Below are 18,513 nucleotides of genomic sequence, written 5' to 3' on the forward strand. Positions count from 1 at the left end.
ACAAAATAAATAGCATCCAAATTTTATCTGGGTTTTGCATGGTTACCATTTTGTTAATGGGCAGTCTGGCCTCTCGATGAGATGAGGAACATTTTTGGGGGGCACAGTGCGGTTGTTGTAGCAACGTTGTTGAGGAGTGAATGAAGCAGATGTCAGAGTAATCCATCAGCCGGCAGCTCCGCACTCCCACTGCTCTCTGAGAACACACACTGCTGTGACACCTGCAACATGACCCTGAGTTACACCTACTTCACTCTGATATGCCCTAATAATAAGGCTAAACTTGAAAAATGTTTATTAAAGACAAAATTAACTTGTTCTGTTAATTCTGGGACAACATTCATTAAATAAAAAGAATGAAAAGACAGTGTGGGTCTACATGAAAAATGTCAACAATAACTTCGGATTGAACAACACTACAGCTTTTGGGTGATATGATTTTATTACTTCAGTCACATACTAGAAAAACCTTTAATGACAATGAGGCAGAATTGACTGGCACTTCACTAGAAATTCTCATATCAATAAGCAAACAAGAGACCTGTGAACAAACTGCATTTTTTCAATAGTCATGTAATCCATTCCCCTGTGTTGAAGGCATGTTATAGTTCTATCTATAATAAACCTGTCATGATACTGTACTACCATGAGTGGTCCATGTTAACGTACCTCAGATGGTTTTTATATGTAATTGTTAGGGCAGGGCTGGGAATCAAACTTTAATACTTATCGAGTACTACTTGAAATGTGTCCATAGAACCAAATCTCAAAAACGTCACGTACCAACAGCTAGGGTTGAATTCTTGGTCTTGTTTACTTGTCTGATCAGATATTTCATGATCTAAATCAAAATATTTATATTATTTAATGTTATTCATTATTCATTTTGGTTTTCTTACCAAAACCCAGCTCCCTGGTTTACAACGGAACCTCGGTTGGATGTCATTCCTCATGGAATTTCTCCCCTCATTTTCAGCCATCCCTCTACTTTGACTGTGTAGTAAAAGACATAAAATGCCAAAACATGTTAATATGAACTGTTACCCAGCCCCAAATGGTGTTAGTGTGAATCTTGTCAAAGAGCAGACACTGCATATCTGTGGACTGGTTGAACTTACAGAGAGCCGAAGTGAAACTGTAACTGGGTTCTGTTCGTGATGTAAAAATACCTCATTTACATCACATTTGTATCAACGCAAAATACTGAAAATCAATTCATTTGTCTAAATGAACAGACAAATGATGGAAATTTCTTTGAATCTAATGTTTATTTATGTTTATTTATTATTTTGTATGCTTATTTATTGCTTTTAGCATCCTTTAACACCATATACAACCACTGTGGACTGAAAATTAGCAGCTCAACAGAAGATGACAGTTGAGTGGCTGCGGCTAGTCACTGCTAAAACAACAGCAGACAGAAAGGGCAGAATGGCGCTGTTTTTAGACAGCAGACTTACAGCTGAAAAGATGGAAAGATGACAGAAATAGATAAGGGAAAAACCAACAGCTGTGTTAGTTTTGAATAACTGTTGTTTAACTATGCTCAAATTAAAAAGGGTACAAATTCTAATGGCAAATGCTGTGGTAGACACTAGTTTATCTTAGAATATAGATAGTGAACTCCAAAAAACTGTTTTTTTAAGAAACACAGATGAAAAACATCCACCCCAAGAGATGTTCATGGAACAGCGGCTAGCCTGGAGGTGACATTAGCACTTCGGCCCTCTATAGGTAGCAAGGCAAGGTGAAATGTTTCCTGAAATGGGTTATCCATCACAATACTGCACATTTCAGTATGACATTATTATATTCTTCTGCTGAGGAAACAGGCACATTTGTAAACCAGTGTTTCAGTGGGGAAAGAAATGCTATCTTACACAGAGATAGAAAATAAATAAAACAATATTTATATAAAAATAATCTCTTACAAAATATATTCTATTAACGAACATTGAGGGAAATTTATGTCTGGAAGCTCGCGTTTGCTCCTGGTGGTGTCAACTTAGCTTGAAGAGTCAATATGGCTGCTCGGTCACAAGCTCCATAACTTTCCAGACAACTAGCAGCAAACTGGAGGGGATGGGGGAAAGAAACAAGCAGAAAACAACTGTACCGTACTGAGTCCTGAATCAGTAGTCTTAATGTTCTTCTGCTATGCTTAATGCACATAAGCCGCAGGTTCCCAAATCTGTCAGTCAAGGACAATTCTGACTGTCTCAGGTTTCAGCTCCAGTGTTTAAGTTGTCTTGTAAATAACAAACGATATTCACAAGAAAATTCGTTTTGCTCTTAAGTGCACTTGAATAATTTTTTAATAAAATGCCAGACATCTACACCAACTTTAAGACCCTACTAGATTTAGTCGACAGTGAAATTTCAAAGTGATCAGTAGTTTTCTCACTGAATAAATTATCAGTCTAGAAAAAGAAAAAAAAAAAACTATCACTGTTTGAGGTGAGTCATGCCAGTAGACCAGTGTGGCCTGCAGAGAAGTCAAGCCTGGGGCATGAAATGACGTTACAAAAAATAAGAATGAAATTTATGAACCCACAGGTTGAGTCCAGTGTGATGGCAGATGTGCACTGGCATCAGTATTATCAACACAAGTTGGATGAAGTGGTTGTCATGATTGCTGTAATGCCAAGACAGCAAACCATCACTTCACACGTGCGTATCAGCCATAAAGAACCCTTATTCAGAAATACATAACAACACACACGCACACACACAGTCCAGTCTAGCTGTCTGAATACACGTCCAATAAATATCTCTATTTACAGGTATACACCTCTGTCCTCTCACTGCAGGTGTTGCATTTAACGTAGCAGCACCACAGGAACTTGCAGTTGCACTGCCAAACGCGCGAGTACTGATGTGTGTTGTACCCGCGACCACAGCACATCAGGTCGCAGCTGTTGGGCTGCTGAGCCGTTTTGTTGCACAGGCGACCCTGTGTTCCCATGCTGCCGGTCAGAGGGTCGGCCTCGCAATAGTTGGGTGACCTCTCAATATAGACTAGCTCTGTGTCCAGGGGCTTACGATAGGAATGGGGTTTCTTGATCTTGAGGAAGGTGGGGCGCTTGTTGCGGCTGGCACGCACCGGCTCCACGTGTATGGCCTGGTTGTACTTGTCCTTGAGAATGTATCCCAGCTGACGGAACTTGGGGAGTGTCGTCCAGCAGGTTTTGGTGGTGCAAGATCCTGACACACCGTGACACTTACACTCCAGACGCATGCCCTTCTCCAGGACCTACAACATGGAGGGAAATTTCAGTTGAGGCAAAGTTTCACAGTTTCAAACTGAAAGGTGTTCAGTTAAAACCAGGCCTACTCAAATCTGAAAATACCGTTGGATTTACTTTGACTTTTTTTTTATATTAAACTATTTACCACACCTTCATAAGAGCTTTGCTTGATAAATGAAGTGAGTCGAATCCCAAATCATTTCAACTTTTCAAGAGAAATGTTTAGTAGTTCTATCATTACACGCAATTTCTTACAGATTGTTTTCTTTCCATAATGAGCAAGCAAGAAATATATGAGTTTGGAGAAATACTCAGTGATATTGCATGAATAGTTCAACAGGTTGAGACAAAAGTTTTGTAGCATTCCAAATGAATGTAGGCATTCCAGAGATCTCAGAGCCGCTACAGTATGTCACTCTTTGGCTAGTAGCTATGTATGTTCCATTCTTTTAAAAGACAGGATGAACTTCAAAACACACTCATGGAAGAACCATACCCACACAAATGCATGGAAATGATCTAACTTCATGCATGTGGTTTCATTCAAACAATTTGTATATTTAAATACAAATCACATAAAGTGGATTTATTTCAGTCATTATAACAGCCTAATTAAACAAAAGAAGCTTAAAAGGACTTTGTTGATTTTACACATTACGCACATTTACTAGTGCGAGGAAGTGCTGCTCAGTCTGTGAAAACAATCACGATATAATGTCTCCCTGGAGGGTGCTTTATCAGCTCAGAGAAAATATATTCAGGTACATAAGTATTTGTACGTTGACAGAGTTTTCATAATTTTGCCTCTGTACAACACCACACTGAATTTGCACCAAAGCCATCCAGATGTGATTTAAGTGTAGACTTTCAGCTTTAATTCAAGGGATTGAACTAAAATTTTGTATTAACTGTTTATGAATTAAAGCCATTTTTATACATAGTCCCTCATTTTCAGAGGCTCAAAAGTAATTGGACAATTGACTGACAATCAGTTCCATGGCCAGGTGTGGGCTGTTCCCTGTTTTTTTCATGACAAAATAAACAGATAAAATGTCTGGAGTTGATTCCAAGTGCTGAATTTGCATTTGGTAGCTGTTCATGGGAACTCTCAATATGGGGACCAAAGAGGTGTCGATGCAAATGAAGAAGGCCGTCATTAGGCCTAAAAAACAAAACAAACGTATCAGACAGATGGCAGAAACTTTGAGAGAGGCCAAATCAGCAATCTGGTGCACTTTCTAAAAAGCAGGAATGCACTGGCGAACTCAGCAACACCAAAAGGCCTGAAAGACCACGGAGGACAACTAAAGTGGATGATTGCAGAATTCTTTCCGTGGTGGAGAAAAACGCTTCACAACATCTAGCTAGGTCAAGAACACTCTTGAGGAGGTAGGCGTATCATTGTCAAAGTCTACAATCAAGAGATGCCTTCATGTATGTAAATACAAAGGGTTTACCACAAGGTCCAAACCACTGGTAAAACTCAAGGACAGAAAGGGCAGATTAAACTTTGCCATAAAACCTCTAAGAAAGCCTGCCCAGTTCTGGAACAAGATTCTTTGGACAGATGAAACCAAAATTAACTTGTATCAGAATGATGGGAAGAGAAAAGTATGGAGTAGGAAAAGAACGGCTCATGATCCAAAGCGTACCACATCATCTGTGAAACATGGTGGAGGCAGTGTTATGGCACGCGCATGAATGGTTGCCAATGGAACTGGGTCACTGGTATTTATTGATGATGTGAATGTTGATAGAAGTGGCAGGATGAATTCTGAAGTGTGCAGGTCTGTACTATCTGCTCAGATTCAGCCAAATGCTGCAAAGCTGACAGGAAGGTGCTTCAAAGTACAGATGGATAATGACCCCAAACATACCGCGAAAGCAACCAAAGAGCTTCTCGAGGCAAAGCAATGGAATATTCTTCAATGGCCAAGTCACTTACCTGACCTCAACCTAATTGACCATGCTTCTCACTTACTGAAGAAAAAACTGAGGGCAGACTCACAAACAAGCTGCAACTGAAGTCGGCTGCAGTAAAAGCAAAGCAGCTCAAGGAAGGAAACTCAGTGATGTCCATGGGCTCCAGACTTCAGGCATTCATTGGCTGCAAAGGATTTTCCTCCAAGTATTAAAAATAATCCTTATATTAATAGTTATGTTAGTTTGCCCAATTACTTTTGAGCATCTGAAAATGAGGGACTATGTATAAAAATGGCCTTAATTCTTAAATGTTTCGTGTGATAGCTGAAAGTCTACACTTCAACTGCATCTTGATGCCTTCATTTCAAATCCATAATGGTGGTGCACAGAGGCAAAGTTATGAAAACTGTGTCACTGCCCAAATACATATACCTGACTGTAACTCTTATGATGTAATAGTGATTTCAGCAGGGTTATCTCAAGCCCCTGAGAACAACACTTGGCTATGAGACAATTTTGGCGTAGCGGTCGCATGGGGTATTGCAACTTCTCCATTTATCACGTGATGCGCACTGGCCCAAAAAGCATTTTTACCATACACAATTCCTGGAAAAAGAGTGTCTGTCTAATGGTGAATACATTTTTCGGAGCATCACAAACCCCCTAAAAATGATTCCTTTTATAATCAGAATTTGATCCATTCAGTCCAATGACATTTGGAAAGTTTAGAAGAGGCGTATGATTAAATTATTTTATCCCAATCATGTGTGTGGAAAGCCAATATGAAGTCAGCTACATGCCCACTGAGCAACTTTTATAGGACTGAAAGGGGCACCATCTTTGAACCCAGTATCCAGTTTTTTCCTTAAAACATCCATGGGTTACCTCAGCTTGGGCTAGGAGATTATTTTTTTTAATGGAAAGCCTGAGCATTTAACAGGCAAGGAGGGCCTAATGAAAAATGCTATCAAGCATTATGGAAAATGAAGGATCCAGGGTTTTTGAAACTTGACCCATATTAGGGACTGAAGCTCAGTACATCCAAACTTCTGCTGCTTTGGTTTTGACAATTCTTTTTTTGAAAAAAGTCCCCAACTTTGTGTAAGTTGAATATTAAATTGTTGGAGTACTACATGAACTATCCTGGATTCTTTTCAAAGGTGCAGATTGATTCTAACTGATTTTCACCCAGATTGTATAAACTGATGCCATTTAAAGTTGTAGTGTCTCCTGTTGCAAAAGTACAGGTAGTACTGTATTTTTCAGTAGAGGACCTTGTTTGGTGAAAAGCACAGCCTGCTTCCAATAAATGAAATGTACTGTACTTACTTAGATTGAAATAAATTTAGATTTCAAAATGAGAAGAAAAATAGGAAAATGGAAATTAGCGTCTAATTATGTATTAGAGTCCTTCTAAGACTAATTGTGCATGTCTGCAAACAACTTGGGCTCAAAGATTTGTAGATCTTTTTTCCCCGGCCTCTACAGAGCAATGTGGTTTTTGTTTCACAGATCTTCAGTATCTTGACCAACTGCTTTACTATGGACAACAACTATGAAAAAACAGGCTGTGTGACCACAAAACGTCTCTGTATATGGTAGGAATAAAATGAATCTGTATAAGGTGATGAATACAGATGTAAAGTTGAGTTAAGCTGAGTTCTCGTGGTGACTAAAGAGACAATTTGGTCTGTCACCACATTGAGACATTTATAGCGAGTAGATTGGCAGCAGTGAAATGCCTTTGCAGGGTTAGAGTGGAACCTTTTGGTGTCTTGGGCAAAGCAGATGGGGTATTCTCTGTGTGCCTCGGGCTGAATGACATCAGTTTACCCTCCTTCCTCCTCACCCTCGCTGGCATTAAAGAAGCCTCACCCTTCTTTTTAATCATTCCACTCTGATATGACCTCAGACTTTCTGGAGACTCGTGGGGTAATTGTCAACAGCCTTGGATGCACACAGCCTAGTGTGGTCATGCTCCTGAGATTTGACAAACATATAATTCATGGAGTTCAGTGAAGTGAGATGCCAGTGAAGCTGCCATTGTTTGTCTAACAGAGCCCCTGTAGGCTTCCCATGGCACCTTTTACACTATTGTTTATTCTTCTCAAGAAATTTGAAGATTGACACTAAAAACCCACTCTGACATCATCTCCAATTGAACATAAAGCCTCGCTACAATAATTACAGGGGTATCGGTTCAGTAAGTGTATATTAAGAGATTCACACACTGTATCACATTCTGACTGATGCCAGACCTCAAATATGAAGCCTTCTCCCACCAAAGTCTAGTCCACAGATTAAACAACTGCTCTTTCTCCCTGAATGGGAGCAGGGTCAGGGCGTTTGGGCATTGTTCATTGGGAAAATATGCATTTTCACATCATTCTGAGCCATTTAATAATATAAAAACCCAGCACAGGTTGTTGTTTTTCCACAGTAACTCAGACATTAGCAAGAAGAAAAGCGAAACAAATATGCTCACTGACGAAGTGAGCTCTTTGTCCTTAAGTAATCCTTCACATTTTTGTGAGTGATCGCAGGGTGTGCCCTACAAAAGAAATCGGTAAAACGAGACTTGTAGGGAATGGATTTGAACTGAAATTTTGTCAACCTACCATAGCCATATGACAATGTAACAGCGTTTGACTGCTTACCAAAATTTTTGTTCGTCTGTAGCCAGTTCACTTTCCCAGCTGAGTTACTGTAGCAAGTCGATTCCTCTCTCACTCTCATTCCTCTCGCATAATTATTTTCGCTGACAGTTACTGTTTTTCAGACTTCAGTCTTTTTGAGCTCATCATCTGTGACAGACGTAATTCTTGGCTGTTCAATAGATTTTCCTCCTGGTTTATTTCTGCAGTAAAGACATCGGGAGATGCTAAGAACTCGTTGACACTTTTCATTAATTGATTTCCTCTGTGGCAGCAGAATGTGTTACATTAGCCTTCAGAAACTCCTGAAGGTTAAACTGGACTAATGGAACACTTTTAAGGCTGATTAACTCTGAAGACTCCGTACAGATGGACTTGAAAACAGTCATTCACTAGCCTAGTGACATAATAGGGCTACAAATAACCCATAATACATAATGACACTGTAAAAGACTATGGTTACATTGGTACTCTCCATTCAAAAAGAATATCTGTTGCAATTAATAAACATGTACTTGTCTAGTCCTGAAATATTGGGCAAAAAACTGAACATTATAACCCTCATGAAGGTAGGGTTTATTGCAGGACTACTGAATAACGTTCTTCTACGATGAACTAGTGCATTCCACTGATTTGATCGAGTTCTTCATGGATGCGGCATCATCCTTGGGTTTTAGGAGGTATTATCAAGGCCAATGGTGTGCAAGCCACTGGCCTTCCTCTTTTTCCAAGTTTGATTTGTCACCTGCGCTGTACGACTGCTGTAGCATGCCATGTCTAGTGCCGGTTTTGCCAATGTTGCCGTTCTGTGTGACAATTAAGCAGTTGTCAGCAAAATCAATAAAGAGTGCTCCTCTTCAAAACACATTATACCCTTTATGAGAAGCATCACATGGTCATCAGTCACACTGCTTAGCATCTTCCACCCTGAAATCATATTATTATGCGTAGAGCACTTTTGCTATGGTTTCTGTTTCTACTGGTATGCCACTAGAAGCTGTTTCCATAAACACTGTTTGTGCCTTTATTTGTTACTGCATGGATGTTCGCCATTTCAAACCTGAGGACGTTTGTGGGTTACTTGTAGGATTCAGTTTAACATAAGATGTTATGATCCTTCTTTTCCTACTTTATTTTCTAACCCAGCCATTAAATTACTTCTGAGAGGTATTTTAAAAGTTTCTCCCTCTGTCCCTGATCAGACACCCAATCACTGTTTCCATTTTGTAAAGAATAATATCAGTACTCACAAATGGTGTTTTCTCTCCTTACACTGACTCTCTGGTAGATTCGGTATTTTTATTGGCTATTTGCTCCTCGGAAGTGGCGAATTCACATTATCTTCAAATTCATTTAATCCAGGTACAAATATTTCATTTTCTGATTAGGTATTCCTAGTCAATGCAGTCTACGGCTTAAACATTCTAAACAGGTGCTTGCTCTGTAATTGTAGCTTGCATTTATTCACTTTTTGTCCCTTCCAATCCATGATCAAATACCCAGAATTTAGACCTATCAACACTTCATGGCTTCGCACTGTTTGCTATTGCTGCAACTGCCCCTTTGATTTTGCTGGCCATATAAGCACCCTAATTTATTGCTGACCAAATTAGCACACCCTCTCGCTGGTCATTGCTGACCTCCATCACTGCATTCTGGTCTTATCCCTTACTAATTTTAATATTATGCATCATATCTGCTCCTGTTCAGAAATGTAAGAAACAAGATATTCTTTGGGGGGATTTTCCTTTACAGCTCCTGGAATGATGAAGGATTTTAAATGATGATGTAACAATGGGGTCAAAGTGCCAAAGAATCCTCAAATATTTCTTCATCTTTTCTATCGTGCACACGAAATCAAATAAATTAATTGAATTACTCTGTAAGCCTCTCTCTCTGTTAGTCTCTCCTTAGTGAAATTAAGCTTAGCAAAAGTTTAGTAAGGACCACTGTCTTCATTTTCCCTCTATTTACTTTTTCTCTCTCTGTCCCTCTCTCTCTGGCTTTCTCTTCCCTTTTTTTTCTCTTCCAACTCAGTGAGCTGACTGAGAGTGGTCTGTCTTTCAGTTAAAATTTTGCCACGGCTTCTGTGAGCCAATCATCTTGTTGCTGTCAGAATTTAAAGCTGTTCCTTCCTCCATCCCAATCACCTCTAGTTTTCATCAGAACTAGCGTCCATGGTCCCCTCCACTGACCTTATCAGAAGTCCTGCTGCACATCACAGCCATCCAGATCTTTCGCATTGCTCTTCACCCCTTCATGACCACCACCGGTGTCTAGACTCCATTGGGGAGATTTTCCTGAGCACCTCATAGAAATACTACCCCTCTAAATGATGCTGTCGCGATAGACTTCAATTGCCAAAGACTCCTCATATATATCTTCATCTTTTCTATTGTGCAAACTAAAGCAAATAAATTAAATTAATTACTCTTTGTCTATCTCTATTAGTTTCTCCTGATTGAAATATAATTACAAATGCAGCAGTATATAAGATCTACACTACGGTAGAGCTCTGTGGACTGCAGTATTCTTAGAAGTTTTACCTCAGACTTCGACTGATCTATCATGTGTTTTCTGTGGCTTTTCCAATAGGTTGCTTTTTTGTAGGACCACTTTGTGGATGGTCCTCCAATTTATATTGATCTGTCATTTGGCTCCCGACTTTTGTCCACCGGTTAACAACATCAGAGTCTGGCTAATGTACTCTCATATGGTGATGGTCCTTGGTTCACTTCACTGTACATCTTGTCAGACACTGTTACCTCTTGACTCTACATTATTTGCGTTCTCTAAATGAGTGTAGGATCTTGCTTTGACCACACTTGATGTCACTTGCACTGGTTATGATCTCTTTCAGTATATAATTGTGAGACATGACTGCAGCCAAACGCCAAAACTAGATCCAATTCATCAGCTATTCACAAAATACCATGTAAAACCTTCCCATTTACACCTTTTATATGAAAAAGCATAAATGTCTCAGAGTTAGAAGATTGCACAACTTTACCTACATGTAACTAGATTTACATCATCTAAAGTAGGGCTGCAACATATAAAAACCTACTACTAAAAGTATCAGATTAACCTGAATAAATAAATGTAACAAAAAACATGTTTTAACATCTGTGCATGTATTTATTTTATTATGTCGGCTCAACTCTGATACGTTTGACCTGTTTAATGACAGTATAACCAGTTAAAAGCTAAAACACTGGCTAGGCCATACTCCGTATATTTACTGTATTTATTTTACAGTTTAAAATCATCTTGTTCCACTCTCAATGGTATTCCTTTTTTTAATCACCTACCAAATAACTTTGTTTTGTTTTGCTTTGTTTTTTTTTTTGTTCTTTTCCCTTTTTCTGTAATTGTAGCAAATTTTCCTACAAAAAGTTAAATCACAAAGCCCAGAATAGAGTCTCACTCATTCCTGTTGTCAAAAATCCGTCCTAAATTACAGTTAAGAGGTTACTGCATCTCTGTTGCAACTCCATGCCCCTGGGGTTTAAGTACAGTTTATTGTACTTGACACCATCACAAAAGTTCCAGTAAAAAAAAGCCAATGTTCAACATCAACTTTTCATTTCTAAACAGAATTCATTGTTGCCTGACTTGGTTGCCATGTGTCTAGCACTGAACTAGCAACTCTGAATAGGCTGCACGTCTGAATGTGCATCTGAATGTGTTAGCCTAGCTACTGTACATGTGTCAGCCCTGCGAAAGACTGCCACTCTGTCCAGGGTGTACCTTGCCTCTTAGCCAGTGCATGCTGGGATAGCCCTTGCAAACCTAAACAGCAAATAAAGCAGTAGATAGAAAACAGATGGATGTATGGATGGATATTACGTGACTTGCCTTCATTTTATCCCGTTCTTGTGAAAAGATTATCTTGTGGTGTTTACTTGTATTTTTATAATTACAGAATATGTATTTATTTACCTTTGTAACAACCACACTTTCTGTACTTTCTTGTTAGTGCATAACGTATTTTCGAAAACGAACTGTTTATATCCCACCATAAAGGACAATGCATGTGCAGTTTGCATGTGTGTACTTACAACCAGGCAAAAGTTAAACATGGTGTGTGGTCATAACTTTGGTGGCTAAATCATTATCCATAAATTAAAGGATAAGACTAGGATTATTCCATGTGTTTGTAACTGTCAACAAATCCTGTGAAAAGACCGACACCATCAATGTGTTAGTCTGTCTCTTGGTACCTTCCGATCTCTACCCTGTCTCTGGCTCTCATCCCCCTAGCCCACTGGTTTCTACTGAAGGCAGACATTTTTAAAAATACCTTGCAAATATACAGTTTCATCGTAAAAGGCCTCAGTCATTTCCCAAAAAGGTCGCTGTTTTTATCAAATGTTACTGAAACAGGTGGAAAATGTGCATTTGCTGGGGATTCTTTTCAGCAGCGGATTAATCTACATTTGGTGCTCTAGTGAGAATTGACGGCAGCAGGGCGGCGTATGTGGGGTTGAGTCAAAATACACTGCAGTGTGTGTTGACGGTAATGAAGGGACATGTCGCCCAGTGCATCAGTGTGGCTACCTGATTTATTTTTAATCATTTTTGGACAACAATGGAGCTCTGTGGCACAGAGGAATAATATATGGTATCTCAGGCTTTTAATACACACACAATACGTGTTAGTAAGATACATTCATTGTTGGTTTTGGGAGAAAAAAAATATAGAATATATTTATTTATGCTTATCCTTTAAAGGTTGTGTTCACTGATGTTATTAGTTACAATGACAAAGTGATACCACAGCACTTTAGTGTTAACAGGTCAAATGTTTAGATTCACCTCACCCCCTCTAACTTATTCAAACATGTATTAGATTTTATCGCCCAACGCTTTGGTCTTTCTGACCTTGAGCATTTATTGTAAATAACTTATTTATGATGTGATTATGATGCGATGATGTGGATGTGCTAAAATAAAAGCAAAAACAATAATAGACTATTACAAACATACCTTGCGTCCCACTTCATTGTTATGTAAATTCATGAGAGTCCTGGCATTCTGCTTAATTTCACGTGCATCCACAAACACCTTGGAGAAACCCAGGCCGTAGTGGATGTCTGCAGAGCAGCCGCCCCACTTCCAGCCTTCCTCCTGGTTGTAGAAACCCTGCTTCTCCTTGTCACAGCCGCATCCACTCAGACTGCCCTGGGTGCAGGCTGCAGTAACTGCATGGGCGACCCCGGCAGCGATAATAGCATAGGTGAACGCAGCCTCCTTGCTGCCTGCGATAAAGAGAAAAGACATTTTTAATCACAATTGCCAACAACGGGATTCACTATTTCAGCCTCTGTCAAGCCTCCTTACATACTTGGCATAGCTGCCTCAAACCAAATCATAAAATACAAGAGCCAAGCCAAGTCCAATTCATTAATCACACTCTCTTTAAACAGATACACTTGAGGAGGAAGCTCTGAATTTTGCAGAAAGTATAATGAAGCAGTCGAGAATAGGAGAAAAGCCCTAATAAAGGAAGCTACTTCTACGGTAGCAGGACAGTTTCATTCAAAACATCACTGTTAAATCAAAGAACCTCCAGGCTTGTGACTAGTCTGTAAATCTTGGGAATATAATTTAACAACTGCACCAATCAACATTCAGTCTATTGATTACATATGATTGGTAAAGATGTGTATTGGAGACCATTCAGTGGGAGATAAAATATTAATTGTCCAGGCATTATTTTGGCCCTTGTCCCAGCTACCATCACACTCGGATCCACCCTGTGGAGGTGAATCTGAGAGGCATGCAGTGCCTCCCTACATAAACGGATTTCCACTTCATAAATCTGAGTGCTTAAGGTCAGCTGTGTTTTTTAATTAAAATAGAGATAATTCCTGTTGGAGCACATGTGGAAGGCATCCAAAAATGACCATAAGTTCCAAAAATGCTCCAATAAAGTCATCATCTTTAACAATTAAACATTCGTCGAAGCTTTTTAGACATTTAAGGTCATAGTTCTCCTTCAAACACTGAAATTTATGTGCCAGTGTTGACTTTTGTTGGAATAAAATTGATGTGAATGTATGATTGTCGTGCAGTGATGGACAATCTCAGTGGTACAATTTAAAGGCATAGTAGACAGAGCATCAAACACGGCTGCATCCTAACATTAAATTTGTAGACCAAATATATGAACTTTTACGTAATCTGCGACAAACACTTTGGGATCTCCTCCTTCAGTCGGTATAGAAGCAGCCAGTACACACATTGAGTTACTTTAAGTAGCCAGCGCGGTGGATGGGGAGGATACTTGATCCTGATGCCGAAATGTACATTGTGGCATCGTTGGCAACGACAATCCCAAATTTAGTATTCTGTCATTTATCAGTCTTCCAGTCTGCTGGAACAAAACAATGGATTCAGACAGGCTGTATGCAGGGCAGCTGGAACTGAGCAGCACGCCAGCCGACCTGCTGTCTCCTGTAAATCAGCCTGATTCTCATCTAAGCTTGAGTAAAATTTGGATTTTGCACTGCTGAAATCTTTGCACTCATCTTCTCTCACTGAGTCTAGATAAAATTTGCTGATATGCATAAAAGTGGAGTTGCTTCCCTTAAGCAGTGGCCTGAAATTATTCTACCTAAAACATCCCCTGCCAAAGCTGTAGAACCTGGAGGTAAATTTGTAAACCTAGAAGAAAATGCTTGTCTGAACTTGAAGCTTTGGGGGGAAAAGTATTTTATGAACATACATAAAGGTTGTTTAGCTGAGGGTATATAAAGAGCGTGTAGGCTGTGCAATAGCAACTGGATTGCAAGGAAATGCTTTCAGTTACAGTATGTATTCATGACCAAACACACTGATATTATCAGACAAAAGATTCCAATGCATCATCCTAACGATTACAATCGGAGGTCACTTAAAGATTTATGATGACAGGAACTTCTCTCACTGTTTATATCGACCCATAAGGCATATGCCTGCTCATTTACACATCAAACTATTCACCTTGCAGCTTCTAAGTGCACAAATCTGCATTGTACTCAATATGTGTTACAGCTCATGCTGCAACCATTTCAGAGGAGCACCCGGCATAAGTTAAAGGCCCAATCCTTAATGGCACTCCAAGTGAAAAATCCCACCCAAGCTCTGCATCTCTGTCTACGAGATGACAGGGTGAACTTAAAGGACGAGACAGTGGAATACCACTGTGTTAAATCTGATTCTCTAGTTCTTTCCACCGTCCTGTCTTCGGAGCAAGCATCGCCCCGAGCCTTATTCCACATGCAGGATAAAAATCTGTGGCTTATTTTCCCACCGAGAGCAGATGTACTGAGTCTGAGCTTCTGACTTGCAGACATTTGTCAGTGTCAGAGGTCGAGTACCTCGGAAGAATGTCTTTTTGGACTATTTTTGGACATTTTAAAGCAATTTTCAGCGCTTGCTGTCCGGCTTGTTAATGCACTGTTCAGATGCTTCAAACAGCAATAAACAGATATAATAGAAATGAATACATAAATACAAGTTCTGTTTTACATCATATATTCAACCCACAGTTATCAATCTGGTGTAGCAATTTGAAAATGAAACAGTTTATTTCACCGTAAATACTAGTTTATGAGTAAAAAAAAAAAAATTGTGAGCACTGTAACTATAAAAATAAAGGCATATTTGACATGTTTCAACAATGTCTTTTATGGCACTGTGGTAGACCGGCTCAAAGATGAAGTGAAGCTCTTACTGTAACAAGCGTTTAACAGCTTTCTAACCATCAGAACAACAAAAGTAGTAACTGTAATCACAGTTGCACTGCTACTGAGCTGCGCTGTAAACGTATAGACCCCCTATAGGATTATTAGTCTGCATACGATGCAAATGAGAGTTAGGTGCAATAAAAGCGCTTTTCACTTCATGGGGGCCCCTCGCAGAACCCCGTAGAATAATGTAGGGAACTGCCACTGATCGGACATGCTTGTTGCGCACAGAACCAACCAATTCAATGAATAAATGTGCGGGTTCTTTCCCCGGTGGACATCCCGCTAGAACAGAATCAAAGTGCAACGTACCCACTTTGAGCTCTTTCCCGAACACGGTCCTCTCCCCCAGTGCCGAGCAGTTCCAGCGTCCGTGTCGGAACTGGAACTGGCACTCGTTGATGCCCATCTGAACTCCTTCCCCGATCACTATGATCGCGTCGGGTCGGCTCTGACAGATAGTCCTCTGACGAGGGGCCAGGCCTGGGATTTTGTTACATATGATGCTCGCTCCCAGTGCAACCACCGACGACAGACCCCTGCGGTAAGGTGAGAGGTAAAAAAAAAAAAAACATGGCATTTTTTCCTATGGCAGTTCCTCAGGTGGTCTTCATAAAGACCGTAATCTGGGGGAAATAGACATCAGACGTGTATAATAATTGCATGTGGCCTGCTGACATTCCTATCTGCTTTTTTCAATTCTCCAGTTGTCTTAAAACCAGCAACACCTTTCACTGCATTCCTTTCCAAATCTTACAGCGCCCGTGTGCGAACGCAAAGACAACCTGTAGGACACCCCGATAAACTCACCCGATTTTCAAATACACTATTCCGAGGCACAGGAAAAAATGTAAAATCCAGCGCCGCGTCTTCCTACTCATGGTGCTCAGCCCTGCCGGTGGATTAATGCTCCACTGTCGCAATAACCAGCTTTATTTCTCTGTCGAGTCCCGCGGGATCTCCAGGTGTTCCGAGCGACAAAGGTGGACGAAGCTCCCGGGGACGAAGCAGCGTTTGTGGCAGTAGACTCGTTCTGGTTTCATTTGGTAGGTGTCCGGTGGTGCGAGCCTGTGGTGGAGCATTGGGGCTGTTGTCTTCAGGTAGGCGGCTGGGCTCCACGGCGACCAGGCCGAGTGTGTGTGCGTGCGTGCGTGCGTGTGTGTGTCTACCTTTTCTACCAGGGCGTGTTCTGCGGAGGATCTGCCCGTGAGCCGCTCGCAGCGGCAGCCTGCAGGTACACGCTGCGGCTCAGCGGTCCCCCTCGGCACACGCTCAGAGCTGCGGACCCCGGGTGCGGCTGAGGCGAGGAGCCGGCCAAGTCGTCGGCTCAGTGCCGCTCACGGAGACCGAGTCTTCTCCGGGATACTGGATCATCCGCGCACGTCAGGAGTCCATCCCGCCACTGAACAGTAGCACTCTCTGACAGACAACCAACTACCCGCACTTTTTATTTATTTTCCAACAATAAACGCCCCTCCCACTGATTCTGCGTTATGCTGGCACGTTTTGACCCCCCCCCCCACCCAATTTCAGATCACATTTCATCTGATGCGACTCGCACCTCAATCCTAAACCAATTAACGAATAACACCACTGGTGGGAACCTGTGGCACTGTAGCAAGTCGCCTACTTTACTCGACCATTTCCATTTGATACCACTTTATACTTCGCCGCATTTCAGGTGGAAATATTGTACTTTTTTTTTTTTTTTTTTTACTCGGCAACATTAATGGGACAAGCTGATACCAACTTAACACACCAACATTCTCACAAAACAAACATCATCATCATCATCATCATCATCTAATTAAATATAGGCCTCCGGTTTTTCTATCGATACAAATGATGCCCAACGGCGTATGAAGTAGGTCGGGAACTTTAGCAGCATCTGGACCAGCTGCAACATCAAAAGGCCACTTCCAAGCTCGCGCCTCAATTAAAATCATCCAGTAATTGAGCAAAACACCTGGGGGCTGTTCTGCATAGTGAGAAAGTTTTACTTTTAATAGCCTACTGAAACTGTACTTTTACTAAAACAAAAATAAAAGTTGGAATGCAGACTTTCTACCTGTAAATGTGCTTTTAATTTTGCGATATAGCTACTCTTACTTCAGTGATGGATCTGGGTTCTTCCTCCGCCTCTGCAGAACAGACCAGCGTTCTAACCCATAGCCACATTCCTAGTCCGTGTACGTTTCAACAGGCTCGTGTACAGGTTCTCCGCCAAACACCGCCAGCTTCAAGACTTGAATGCGTCTCTGGGCAAAACACTGTGGGAAGTACAAGGTTTTTCATATATGACAAGTATTTGACAAGTCGTCCAAAAAGCGGGCTTGGCCCTATTGAATATAGTCTGTTACAGGTTTAATTTTTCAACAGCATACAAAATGGCTGGGGGGGGTTTAGAAACCGAATTTAAGCCATAAAATACTTTGTTTAGTCACTGGTATTAATAGCACTGAAAGTTTGGCCCAACAATAACAGATATAATAGGTATAGCATGTGACAGCTGGAGAACTATCAGTCAGGAACCCTATTTCCTCACAATTGATGACTAATAATTCTTCAGTGATTTACAGACTTCATGGTGGTCTCCTGGGCAGAAGCGGGGGTTGGAGTTGCCAAAGGACCGCAGCACCATCTGCTGCCACATCTCTGGAACTACTATCACCCTGTTCAAAAGTGCGTGTCTGGATCAACCTGGGCAAAACGACAGCTGCTGTTTCCCGCAAGTCGGTGCACACTGGACTCTGTATTTTGCACAGAAACCAGCCAGCACTCCTTTGGTAATTTGAAAACAACACAACTAATTCATGACATGCACTGTGTGAGAACAAATAAACTAAAACTATAATGGTGTTGGAACTGGGTTTTGACCCAGGGCCACAAGAACACCTAACACTGCAACACAGTTGATGCCATAAACTAAATCAGTGATTCTGAGGCGTTGTAGAG

The 18,513-nt window shown here is 40.8% G+C and overlaps 1 protein-coding gene across 1 annotated transcript; it reads right to left on the reverse strand.

The window, feature by feature from the left end:
• Positions 1–2,724: 2,724 nt before the first annotated feature.
• wnt7aa (wingless-type MMTV integration site family, member 7Aa) lies at positions 2,725–16,439 on the reverse strand. The gene is made up of 4 exons (XM_040115511.1): positions 16,369–16,439; positions 15,871–16,097; positions 12,815–13,086; positions 2,725–3,253 (listed from the first exon to the last, which is right to left on the reverse strand). Exons 1-4 carry the CDS (start codon positions 16,437–16,439, stop codon positions 2,774–2,776), a joined length of 1,050 nt encoding a protein of 349 aa, XP_039971445.1. The 3' UTR covers positions 2,725–2,773.
• Between the last annotated feature and the right edge of the window lie 2,074 nt (positions 16,440–18,513).

The sequence above is a fragment of the Xiphias gladius genome, chromosome 21, assembly GCF_016859285.1.
Source record: "Xiphias gladius isolate SHS-SW01 ecotype Sanya breed wild chromosome 21, ASM1685928v1, whole genome shotgun sequence".
NCBI lineage: Eukaryota > Metazoa > Chordata > Actinopteri > Istiophoriformes > Xiphiidae > Xiphias > Xiphias gladius.

Bases quoted from the DNA above. Each gene is read 5' to 3' on its own strand.
- wnt7aa (XM_040115511.1), bottom strand. From the start codon at position 16,439: ATGAGTAGGAAGACGCGGCGCTGGATTTTACATTTTTTCCTGTGCCTC. The intron at 16,098-16,368 runs GTGAGTTTATCG...ACCTTACCGCAG, and splicing joins ATAGTGTATTTGAAAATCGG to GGGTCTGTCGTCGGTGGTTG. The intron at 13,087-15,870 runs GTACGTTGCACT...TCTTTATCGCAG, and splicing joins CGGGAAAGAGCTCAAAGTGG to GCAGCAAGGAGGCTGCGTTC.